A 12,920-nucleotide genomic window follows, 5' to 3' on the forward strand; every position below is an offset into this window, starting at 1 on the left:
GAAATTTTAAAGGAATTCAGGGGAGCCTTTATTAAGGGGGAGCTTTATATCAAATTTATGCTTAATTTATGCTTATTAAATTTATGCTTATGATAGAGATGCTTTATAACCTTTCTTTAGTGTATCTCTTTACTTAACTTTGAATTTCAATTGTCATAATCAAAAAGGGAGAGATTGTTGGTGTGGGAAGCATCCGACGATCAAATCCAAGTTTTGATAATGACAAAGGATTCAAAGTTAAGACTATGTGTTATCTAACATGCGCAAATGAGTATGCAGGAAAGTCCTAACTGCGGTTAGGTAAGTGGAAAATCCTAAGGGGTGGCAACCTTAGGTCCTAGGGGGTGGTAACCCTAGGTGGAGGAAAATTCTAAGGGGCGGCAACTTTAGGTCCTAAGGGATGGTAACCCTAAGTGGTGGAAATCCTAAGGGGGGTAACCTTAGGTCCTAGGGGGAGGTAACCCTAGGTGGCGAAAAACCCTAGGGGGTGTTAACCCTAGGTCCTAGGGGGTGGTAACCCTAGGCGAAAAGTCCAGTCGGTCTGGAGGACCGGACTGGCATCAGGTATGCTCTCCTGAGTGGAGTAAGTGAGGACGCGTTCCCCGGAAGAGGGAACAGTAGGCGTCGGTTCGACCTAGGATTTCCGGTCGAAAATCCGAAGTCAGAACTAAACAGTTCAGAGATTGTCAAATACTTCTTCTATTGGATTTATATGTGTGCTAACTTTGTCTTACAGGGTATGTAGGTGTTTTGTGGACTAACATATTTTGTAGGGACTAAAGTGCACATCTTGCCTCGGATGAACAATACCCGAGGCACCCTCAATGGAGCTTGGAGGCGCCTTGGGTGCAAAGATGGGCTGGCTGTGCAGCGAGCTTGGAGGCGCCCTCGAGGACAGCTGAGGCACCCTGGACGCTGGCTTGAAGGCGCCTCAGTGGTTGATGGAGGCGCCTCCAGGCGGATAAGAAGCAGCGACGCGAAGGTTTATCACAACCAGGTTTCGAGATAAACCTTTGTGTTTGAGGCACCTCCATGAGGCATTGGAGGCGCCCTCAATGGCCAATAAAAGGACATCTCAACCAGCAGTTAGAGGCATCACCTTCTAAGCGATCTTTCTGCAACTAGCTGCTAACGAGAAATTTCGACAAAGCTATAACTTGACGTCGATGACCCAGAGCTCAGAATCTATCATTTCTTTCGTCATTGGTATATTTAATTACTGTTAATCGTACTGTAAAATTGTAATCATTTTTCAAGATAATAGTTGTTGCCCAACGTAAACGCTCAACGAGCGTGGGTCTTGGAGTTGGAGTCGCCACAGACTCTGAACCAAGTAAATAACTTGTGTTTTCGATCGTGTTTTATTTTATTCCGCTGCTTTACTCTCGTCGAGTTTTTCGAATTTGAAACGTGTAAAAGCCACAAGCGATTGGTAAAAAAGGTTTTCAGCCTGGTGTCAGGTCCCTCAGACCAGTCAACTCCTATACACTTGGTAAAAAAGGTTAGACAAACATCACATCTAACTTTAACCTATTTGTCATACATCAAAATCAGATTATTAGTACAACCTGCACCAACACCATTGAATGCTTATGTAACAACAAAACAATATTCTCTGACAAACGATTGTCAGTCTCTGATAGGTTGTTGTGATTCTCTGCCTATATGGTTTCCCGAAGATGTCTCAACAGGATATTTAACCGATCGAGTGAATATATAAAGGTAGAGTACTGAGTATGGTAGGGTGTTCGACCTTTAGGGCTATTCGGATATATGTCGTGTGATGCTGGAGATCTGATTATGAAGTAATAGAGAACCAAGTCCCCTAGGTCTAGACGACTTTATAATTGACTGGTCATATATAGAGATACTTGCTTATAAAGAATAGGGAATCGAGCCTCGAGAAGCTCGATCGATACTTTCAGCTGATCGTCCTTACTTAGAGGCTTGTCCCTGAAGTGATAGCTTGAGCTTTAAAAATCTAGTCGAGTTTCTTCTGAGATAAAGATATTGAGCCTTGTATGTTGATTCTTTAGAGATAAAGATACCGACCCCTGTAACTCTGATTAACTTTATACCTGGCTATCCATATGTAGGAGGATGGGGGAATGAACAGTGAAAGCCTATATGTTTGATTAGCTGCATATTAAGTTGTACTCTGAGAGTGAAAGGTTGAATTTCTAGGACCCGACCAAATATATTCCCAGTCGGTCCTGTGGCAGGCCTATCCTCTCTTAAACCCAAGCAGATAATAGATGATTAGATATACACTATGCGTCTTGGCACAGGAGTAAAATGCTAGGTCCTTCGGATCTGGCCAGAGCTAGGACCGGTCGCCAGTCATCCATGGATTGGGACTTTAGTGCTGGGAGTAAAAGAGGGACATGCTAGCTACCACCTCTCCTTGAATTTGACTATCATGTCACCTTGACTTGGATCTCCACGTTACCCCGGGGTCCACATTTAACACCCCGTATCACAAATCATAAATCAATTAACTATATATTCACAATCCCCTGACTCCCCAATCTTTGTAATATATCTTCTCTAATTTGTGATAGCCTCTTCATTAGAGGCGAATATGATGTCTTACCGCACCATTGCCAAAAATCTGCACCTTTAATGTAGTGGTGTTGCACCCATCTTATCCATAACGAGTTTGTCTTGCTTTGGATATTCCATAAAGTCCGGCACAATAATGCATTGTTCCAAGCATTAAGATCCTTAAAACCATGTAGAAATATTGTGGCCCATTAAATCTGAGGGTGTTTAGTGGACCAAACTAAAGATCGACAAAGATTATGTTGGTGTAGTTTACAATAACAGTTTAACTCAGGTTTTGATAAATGACAAGTGAGTTAAGTTAGGTATTTTGTGATCTAATTGCGTTACCAAGTGTGCAGGAATTGACAAGTCCAAAGGACCGAACACCAGGCTGAAATCTAGCTAAGTTCTTGGGACTAGATAGCTGGTGTGAAGTCCAGATAGTTCAACGGATCGGTTAGATATTTGACAGAAAGTCCAGTTGGGTCTGCAGGACTGGACAACCGACAGAAGTCCAGTTAGGTCTGCGGACCAGACAATTGACATAAAGACCTGGTGGGTCAAGAGGCAAGTCGACAGCAAGTTGGTAAGTTAAGGTAAGTCACTGGAGGAGAGTGACTAAGTGAGGATGCGTCTCAGGTTGAGGGACAGTAGGCGTCGGTCCAGTTTAGGTTCATTTTAGATCCCTAAATTGAGACCTTGACTAGTTCCTGATCATGGGAGGACAGTAACTAATTACTACTCTTTATTATAATTGCACTAACTTTGTTTTGCAGAGTAAATGTTTTAGTTTTGGATTAATGCATGTTGCAGGAAAAAAGGAGCACAAAAGCCTTGGGATGAAGTGCCCGAAGGCGCCTTCAGCTGCTCATGGAAGGCGCCTTCAATGGCTATGGAAGGTGCCTTCCAGACGATAAAAATTGACTATTTCAGCGATAAGCTTCACCAAGCTTCGGGATCAAATTTGATCCATTGGAGGCACCTTCAACGCATATAGAAGGCAGCTTCCACACCCTATTTAAGGCAATCTCGATCAAGTTTCATTCAACAACTATTATACGAGCCACTGCGCGCCAATTTGAGGTTCCGATTGCTCCGACTTCCTACTAGGACTCTGCTGCAAAGTTATTGCACCCGACAACTACTCCAAAGACTTCCGATCGCGGCCAACAGACTGACACTGACATAAGAGCACTCTCACATTGATCCCTACGTGTTGGTAATAAAGTTATTCTGTACTTAATTACTGAAAAAAAGGAAAGTGTAGCGTGTTACACTTTGCCTACATTTTTTGTACTTGATTCCCTCTTCTGGAGGTATCGAAAGAGTATTTTAGTAGATTACCCATTGATAGGTTCGCGAGACCTGGGTCTTGGAGTAGGAGTCGCCGAAGGCTCCGAATTAAGTAAAACCTATTGTGTTTTCTTGTGTTCTCTTTTTCTTAATTTTTCGCTACGTACTTATCTTTTAAATTTCAAAAAGAATGAGATTTTCAAAACCACGTGATTCATCTCCCCTCTCTTAAGTGTGACTCGATCTAACAAGTGGTATTAGAGCAGTTTCTGCTCTGAATTAGTGCAACCACCAATCAAGGCAGGGGAATTCTTTTATTTTCTTTTTGAATTTTAATTTTTTGTATTCAATTTGAATTGGCAGAACTTACCCTTTCAAATAATGATTTCTCATTCAGTTTTAACTCGAAGTTGGTGCAACACCACTTGAGTTCTTTGAAATTTCTTATTCTTCTTCTCAAACTCTACTAATCCAAGACCAAGTCTTAATACCTTTCTTTATTTTTCTATCTACAGCTCTAAACGACCCAAAATAAAGGGTGCAGCACCATTCGCCCCCCACTCTTCAATGGAGATGATTTTCCATACTGGAAGAAGTGGATGGAGGTTTACCTGAAAACTGACTTCGACCAATGGTTTAACATCACCAAAGGGTACAATGTGCCAATTGACAACGCCGAAATTCCAATGGACCTAGAAAATTAGAATATGGAAATGAAGAGAAGGCTCAGATTGACTTCAAGGCCCTCAACACAATCCAGTGCGGGTTAACAAAGGAGGAGCTGAACCGTGTCAGTCCACACAAAAATGCCAAAGAGCTATGGGACAAACTCATAGAACTACACGAGGGAACCAACGATGCAAAGATAACAAAAGGAGATCTATATTTAAATAAATTATTTAATATAAAAATACAGGAAGGTGAGATTGCCAGTCAACTACATGCGAGAATAAAGGACATCCTCAACAAACTTCACATGATCGACCACCAGATGGAGAACTGTGATCTTATAAGGTACGGTCTAAATGTATTTCCTCGAAATGCACTGTGGGCATCCATTGTGGATGCCTATAAGATTTCGAGGAACTTATCTAAGTTAAAGTTAGATGAACTTTTTGTGAATCAGAGCTACACAAACAGACTAACGCCAAACTCAAGAAAGATGTTGCTTTTATTGTAGGAATATCGAAAGAAAAGTCTAGAACCAAACTAGAACCTGAAGTTGAGTCTGACCAAGACTCAGACGATGAAGAATACCTGGTGAACTTGGTAAGGAAGATGTTCACCAGGAGAAAGAAGAACTTCACCAAAAAGGACTTGCAGAAAATCAACTCCACTTCTAACTCCAACAATAAGTCAAATATTACATGCTTTGGATGCAACAAGAAGGGACACTACAAGATCGACTGCCTGAATCTCAAAAGGAAGAAAGCCCTTAAGGCAACTTGGGATGAATCATCCGTAGAGGAATCGTACAACAATGAACTAAGGCACACCAACTACCTCGCACTGATGGCGTACGGACCAGAATCGAAAAGTGAATAAGAAGATGGGTCCAAACCCGAATCAAGTCATGAGTCCGCACTCGTTTCTGAAGGTTCCAATGAGGTACAATCTACTTTAAGGAAAGATTTTTTTAAATTATTGCGTGCTTACATAAGGAATTGACTGCATCTGAAGATCAAATAAATGAACTAATTAAAGAAAATAAAATCCTTAATAATCAATTAAATTCATATTCAACAACTGAGCCAATTTAAGCTGAAATCCCAATTCAAATTGCAAAACTTGAAGAGGATAATTCTAGATTGAAAGGCGAAGTAGTTGAACTAAAAGAACTACTAGAGAAATTCACAACTAGATCCAAGTACCATGACATGATACTTGGATCATAAAGAGCTGTGTATAATAAATTCGAACTCGGATACAAGTCCAGCTGAACCAACAAAATCTTTATATCTCTGGTAAATCAAAATAAAAATCAAACCAAGGCCTGAATTCTAAAAGCGTGCATAATCAAGCAAGTAGGACTCAATCAATACTATGTCCCTAAAAACAAAATTCATTATATCAATTAAAATAAATCAAATAACTCACTCTCAACCTCCAAAATTAAACATTCAATAAATTCAAACCAAAGGAGTCAAATAAAATAAAATCAACCTAAACTAAGTAGAACCAAATTAACCTAAACTCCAACTATAACTAAGTTTATTATAATTATAAAAATCGACACAAACCCAAAACTTAAACCTAGCCAAATAATTCAAGGGAAGACTCTAAATTAGCTGACACCTCCAAAATAATAGTTTACCCGGCTGGGTAATTAGGACTAAGTTAAATAGGATAAAAGTTTAACTTAATAAATGGTATTGGAGGAGTTTTGAATGATAGTAGGTTAGAGAAGTTTTGTCTATGCATGTCTAGAAAGATATGACTTTGACTTGGTGCATTTGGCTGAGTGAAACTAACTAAAGCTATCCCTTACTAATCCTAACTGGTTAGACCAAAGTTTTATTATTAAGTTCAGTGGATAGGACTATTTGAAAATTTTCAAAGGCATTGATGTTAGTAATAGTCCTAGTACCAATTATGAGATGATTGTAAAGGACTCATTTTTGTATCATATTTTATTATTAATAAAAAGATAAAGTTGGTTATTATATTTATTTCAGTTTAGTTTCGATTGAATAAATATAATAATGTTCTCGGGTAGTAGGTTCTTATCTATAATATATCAATTGATTGAATTGATAGTGAGATTGTAGATATATATAGAACGCTACTCTTAACTATTCCTAGTCAAACATTAATATACAATGACAGTATTAATGCGTTGAGACTAGCATGTAGATCAAACATTAATATACAAGGACAGTATTAATGTGTTTAGCGTCCTAGTTCCTTACAATTGGTTACTCTAATGATATCCGGATGACTCACCATAGCCCAAAAGTTTATCCAAAGAATAACACAGTTAAACCCAACTCTGAAATTGAACTTAACTCATCTCACAAAATTATAGGATTCCCTGATTGAAAACATAGATCGGGTGAGATGATTAAGAATTTGAAAATAAATTAAATTAAATTAAATTAAAAATAAACTAAATTAAATTAAATTAAATAATTTAAATTAAAAATAAATTTAAACTAATTTAAACTAAAATAAATTAAATTAAAGTAAATTAAAATTACAACTCCAATGGTCACCAATATAACCCTAGATAGTGATCCAAATGGAAATTCTATAGATCTCAAATATTACAGAAGTGTCATAGGAAACCTACTATACCTAACTGCTAGTCGACTTGACATTCTATTTGTAGTTAGCATGTGTGCAAGGTACCAAATATGTGCCAAGGAGTCACACTTGGTCAATATTAAAAGAATCTTTAGATACTTAAAAGGAACGCCCAACATAGGTATGTGGTACCCTAAAATAATCAATTTTGAACTCATAGGGTTCTCTTACTTAGATTATGCTAGATGTAAATTAGACAAAAAAATACAAGTAATGGTTGTCAGCTACTTGGACCATCACTTGACAGCTGCTTTAGTAGAAAGTAACACTGTGTCGCTTTATCTACTACTGAGGTAAAATTATAGCAATAGGTGAATGTGTTACATAACTATTATGGATGATGCACACCCTAAAAGATTTAAATCTAAAACTTAAAAATACAAAAGCTTAATTTACAATATTAGTTCAATCAACTTAACAAAAAATCTAGTGCATCATTCAAGAACTAAACATATCGAAATTAAACATCACTTCATCAGGGATCATGTAATTAAATGTGACATTAAACTCAATTACATTGAGTCTAAGTCAAACTTAGCTAACATATTTACCAAACATCTCCCTGAAAATAAATTTAGCAATTTACGTCGATAATTAAGGATGTGCTTTATAGAATAGGCCTGCTACTTTTCAAATAATTTCTTAAAATAGTTTACAACTTCTAGAAAAATTTCTTACTTATATTTTAAAATTCCCATTTCCTTAGACTTTCAAAATTTTTGCCTTAGCTTAGGTCAAATCTATAGAAAACATGATCTTATAGATCTAGGACTTGAGCATCTCACAAGCACATTATGTTTACTTTGATTGTGTATTCAACAACTTAGAACAGGGTGAGATGTGTAGGCCCCTTGCTTGGACTTAAGATGCTTATAACAGTGCATCAATACAAGTCTGAGCGTAAAATACTAAACAGTATAGTGATCAAGTTAAGTAATCTAATTTTAGTCAAACATTAACTGGATACTAATACTTAACTTGACTAACCAAGTGAACACTGCTATCTTTTGATAGTTAGTTAGTAACTACTGGTTAGATATTTAAGGATAATTTATATATGTCTACTATTTTTAAATCATATTAAGACCAGGGGGAGGATATTTGAATAATAATTTCATTTATCGAAAATTTCACTTTGTTACAGTTTCAAACATAATTATGTATTTGAAACTCTTCTTTTTGTCTAACAATCCATTCTAAAAATTTCTACGTTCAAAACTCTTGTTTAAATTATTTTGACAATTTTTCTGGGAAAAATTTTCTTCAAACTTACTTTCAAAATTTTTACTTAGTAAGCTTTGAAAAAAAATTTTAGAAGATTTTGGAAAAATATTTTTGTTTGATAAATGTTTACCTAAAAATTTGTGAAAATATTTTTTACTTTGAATTTTTAAAATTACTTTGGAAATATTTCTTCGATAAATCTTTCTTTAAAAGCACTTTGAAAGTTTGTCCTAAAACGTTATTTCATTAAAAGTACTTTTAAATTTTTTTTTCAAAAATTCTTCTTTAAAATTAAATTGAAAATTTTAGAAAATTTTTCTTTGAAACTCTCTTTTCAAAATGGTTTTTTTATTTTAATAGTTGAAAATTATTTGAAAGTATGTACAACTTACTTTTAGATATTTTGAAGTTCAAAATTCTTAATAAGGAATTATGAAAAGAATTCCAAATTCTTGTTTAAAATACTTTGAAATCCCTTATTTTGAAAGCTTAATTCAAAACTATTTTTTAGAAATATATTTTGTAGAACACTTTTCAAATCACTTTTATACTTTTTTTTTTGAAAAGTTACTTTGAAAGTTTCTTAAAAGCTTTTTAAACTTTAAACTTCAGCGCTAATTTGGTATATGTTAGCTTTCAAAACTTAGTATAAGCCCTATAAATTTGCCTTACACAAATTTTGATATTTTATACAAGTGTTGTGAAAACTATTTTAACATACGTTGAAAAATGTTTTTTGGAAAGTTCTTTTGAAAAGTGTTATAAAATTTTCTAACTCCTTCCCCCAATAATCCTGAAGGTCTCTTATTGTCAAAATTTTATTACTTTCTCTGATTACTTTACTTGACATATTTTTTGTTCACTCATTTATCTACTCATATTTGTTTGATGAATGTCAAAGGGGGAGGGTTAGAGTTTAAGTTAGAAAACAAAAGAAGAAAATCAGTATAACTTAAACTCTAGAAATAATCAAGAGAAAAAAACTAATGTTCTTATTGTTGTTTCTCGTAAAATCATTTTTTGTTGCTTATTTGTCATATATTTTTCCTAATTTAACCCAGATTATCATTGTATCAAAAAGAGAAAGATTGTTGGTGCAGTTTGTACTAACGGTTTAACTCAGATTTTAATAAATGAAAAGTGAGTTAAGTTAGTTGTTTTGTGATCTAATTGCATTACCAAGTGTGCAGGAATTGACGAGTCTAAAGGACCAGAGAACAGGCTAAAATCTAGCTAGGTCCATGAGACTGGATAGCTGGTGCGAAGTCTAGATAGGTTAATGGGCCGATCAGATATCTGGCAGAAAGTCCTATTGGGTCTGCGGGATCGGACAACTGGTAGAAGTCCAGTTGGGTCTGCAGACCGGACAACTGGCATAAAGATCTGGTGGGTCAAGAGGTAAGTTGACAGCAAGTTGGTAAGTTAAATTAAGTCACTGGAGGAGAGTGACTAAGTGAGGATGCACCCCGGATTGAGGGACAGTAGGCGTCGATCCAGTTTAGGTTTATTTTGGATCCCTAAATTGAGATCTTGACTAGTTCCTGGTCTTGGAAGGACAGAAACTAACTAATACTCTTTATTATAATTGTGCTAACTTTATTTTGCAGAGTTTAGTTTTTGACTAATGCATGTTGCAGGAAAAAAAGAGCATAAAAGCCTTTAGATGAACAGTGCCCGAAGGCGCCTTCAAGCATTGGGAGGCGCCTTCAGCTGCTTATGGAAGACGCCTTCAATGGCTATGTAAGGTGCCTTCCAAATGATAAAAATTGACTGTTTCGGCAATAAGCTTCAGTAAGCTTTGGGATTAGATTTGATCCATTGGAGGCGCCTTCAACGCCTATGGAAGGCGCCTTCCATGCCCTATTTAAGGCAGTCTCAATCAAGCTTCATTCAACAACTACTGTACCAGCTACTACGCTCTAATTCGAGGTTCCGACTACTCCGACTTCTTGTTATGACTCTGCTGCGAAGTTGTTGCGCCTGACGACTGCTCCAAGGACTTTCGATCATGACCGGTAGACCGACACCAACACAAGTGCGCTCTCACATTGATCCCTACGTGTTGGTAACAAAGTTATTCTATACTTAATTATTGAAAAAGGAAAGTGTAGCGTGTTACACTTTGCTTAAATTCTTTGTATTCGATTCTCTCTTTCGAATATATAGTATATTGTCTATCAAATTGAGTATGATTCTTTTTCCACTTCAATTAGATAGAAAATATACTAAATTTTCTTTAAATGTACTCAATTGGATGAAAAATATACTAGATATTCTTTAAATAGTGTTGAATTTAGGAAGAATTATATTAAATAGGAAAAAAGTCATGCTTAATTTAATAAAAATATACTCAATTCTAGTTTAAAGTGCTGAATTTGACATGAATTATACCCGTTTTTAGACTATTTGTACTTAAAAAATATTAGGGACATTTTGATAGAAAATATACTTGATTCTAGTATAAAGTACTGATTTTAAGAGGAATTATACTCGTTTTAGTATATTTTTTATCATATTGAGTACGATTCTTTTTCTACCTTAATTGGATAAAAAATACTAAATTTTCTTTAAATATTACTCAATTGGATGGAAAATATATTATATTTTCTTTAAATGATGCTGAATTTAGGAGAAATTCTATTAAGTAAGAAAAAAGTCATACTCAATTTAATAGAAAATATACTCAATTCAAATGTAAAGTGCTGACTTTAAGAGGAATTATACTCATTTTTAAATTTTTTTATCTAAAAAATCTGAGGGGTAATTAGGTAATAATATTTATATGAGGGAGTTGAAGTAAATAAAATTTTATATGTAGAAAGTGAAAATAAAAATTTTTATGATTGGGAACTATATGTAAAATTAAAATTATGATTAAAATTTTTTCTCTAATTTATCAAAAAAAAAAACTTACTTTTATAAATTTTTTTACATAGCCCACTAAAATCCATTTCTTCTGCATTAAAAATCTAGTCATCTGCAATTTCTAGATCTGTCTTTGATGATATGGTATACGATCTCTGTACATTGAATGTCAAATCAATGGAAGAGAAAATTTATTTAAAATAAATTTATATTTATTATATGTCTCCATTGTGCTTAGTAAAACTGTGATCCAATCTTTGAGTCACCTTGCAATTGCAATTTGACCTCTTAGAAAAACTTATTCTTTCCTGGTGAAAATAATTCTAATATTTTTTTTCCTTTAGAATTTAGAGTATCCACATTGCAAGCTTTTTCAATTTTTTTTTCAAAAACTGTGCCAAAAATATATCACCATGGTAAGAATAAGTTTTTTTTTGAAAAAAGCTTTCTTGCTTTCAATATCTCGAATTTAGATTTTTTTACGAGGTAATGAGCCTACTGTTAAAAAAAATGATATAAGAGTGGGCCTATTAAAAAATAATTGGAGAATTTTTAAAAGAAAAATAAAATTTTTTTCTATGTGGTAACGATGATAATTGAAAAAACATAAATAATAAATAAATAAATAAAAACTCAGTTATGTTCTGCGTTATTTTTGGACATGTGGGTTTTCCAATGATTGCAGTTATCAGATGCTTTGAAAACTCAGAACTTTGACCAAAGCTTAAGTTTACTCAATGCACGACCCTTCCACTTCCCAATCCGCCATTAACACCCTTCTTCTACTTCCAAAGCCACACTATTGCAGTAGAGCGAAGACTGATCCGCTAGTGCGCGATTCGATTCATTGCTCTATAAATACAGTGCCAAATGAAGAAGCCATTCACCTCAGCAATTAGAGAAGGTGAGCTACAACTGTCTTCACTTAGAATGGATCACAAAGGTGGCAATCCAGCAGGCGTTGCTGAAGGTGGTGCAAACAAAGGTGGCAAACCTTCAGGAGTTGCTGAAGGTGGTGCAAGAGGCGGCAGCACTGGAGGTTACTCTTCAAAGGGCCAAGGCGAAGCCTCTTCATCGGCGAAGCCAATCGGATCAGGCGATGGGGCGATGAAAGCTCCTGGAGCAGAGGGCTACATATTAAGGGAAGCCTTTGAGAGGAACCCCCAAGGCTACTTCCAGGGCCTCCATCATGGTGACAAGGGCGGAAAATGAACTGAGCCAATCAACTATCATTAATAATAGCTTCTGATATATGTAACTCTTTTCATCGCTGAATCAATGAAGCAACTTCTTGCTATATATTTATCCTTTTCTCCATTCTATGAATTACCAAATGCACTGTTAAAGTAAGGTCATTTGACTACCCCGATCCCTCTTGTCAAATCGCATGCACAGTGGAATTGGGGTTGATGGAGATGACATTTAGAGGATTGGAACTGAGAAGATTGAAATTAATGGTGGAACTCCATGTAAACTTTTGTTTCCTTACCTTCTGGAAGCAATAACAAAGCTAGAGTTGACGGAGATGGGGTTTGAGGATTGGGATGGAAATTTTCCTTCAAAGGAGATTGAAATTTGACCAAATGGCTTCTCTATCACCCAATCACAAAACTAAGATCGATGGAGATGAGGTTTGAGGGTTGAATTTGAAGTTTGTTATCAAAAGATTGAAATTTAATCAATTGACTTTT

General features: G+C 35.5%; 1 protein-coding gene across 1 annotated transcript; it reads left to right on the forward strand.

Annotated features, from left to right (window-relative positions):
- Positions 1 to 12,005: 12,005 nt before the first annotated feature.
- LOC122009404 (keratin, type II cytoskeletal 2 epidermal-like) lies at positions 12,006 to 12,526 on the forward strand. The gene has a single exon (XM_042565546.1). The coding sequence runs from the start codon at positions 12,100 to 12,102 to the stop codon at positions 12,439 to 12,441; it is 342 nt and encodes a 113-aa protein (XP_042421480.1). The 5' UTR covers positions 12,006 to 12,099; the 3' UTR covers positions 12,442 to 12,526.
- The last annotated feature ends 394 nt before the right edge of the window (positions 12,527 to 12,920 follow it).

The sequence above is a fragment of the Zingiber officinale genome, chromosome 1A, assembly GCF_018446385.1.
Source record: "Zingiber officinale cultivar Zhangliang chromosome 1A, Zo_v1.1, whole genome shotgun sequence".
Classification (NCBI taxonomy): Eukaryota; Viridiplantae; Streptophyta; class Magnoliopsida; order Zingiberales; family Zingiberaceae; genus Zingiber; species Zingiber officinale.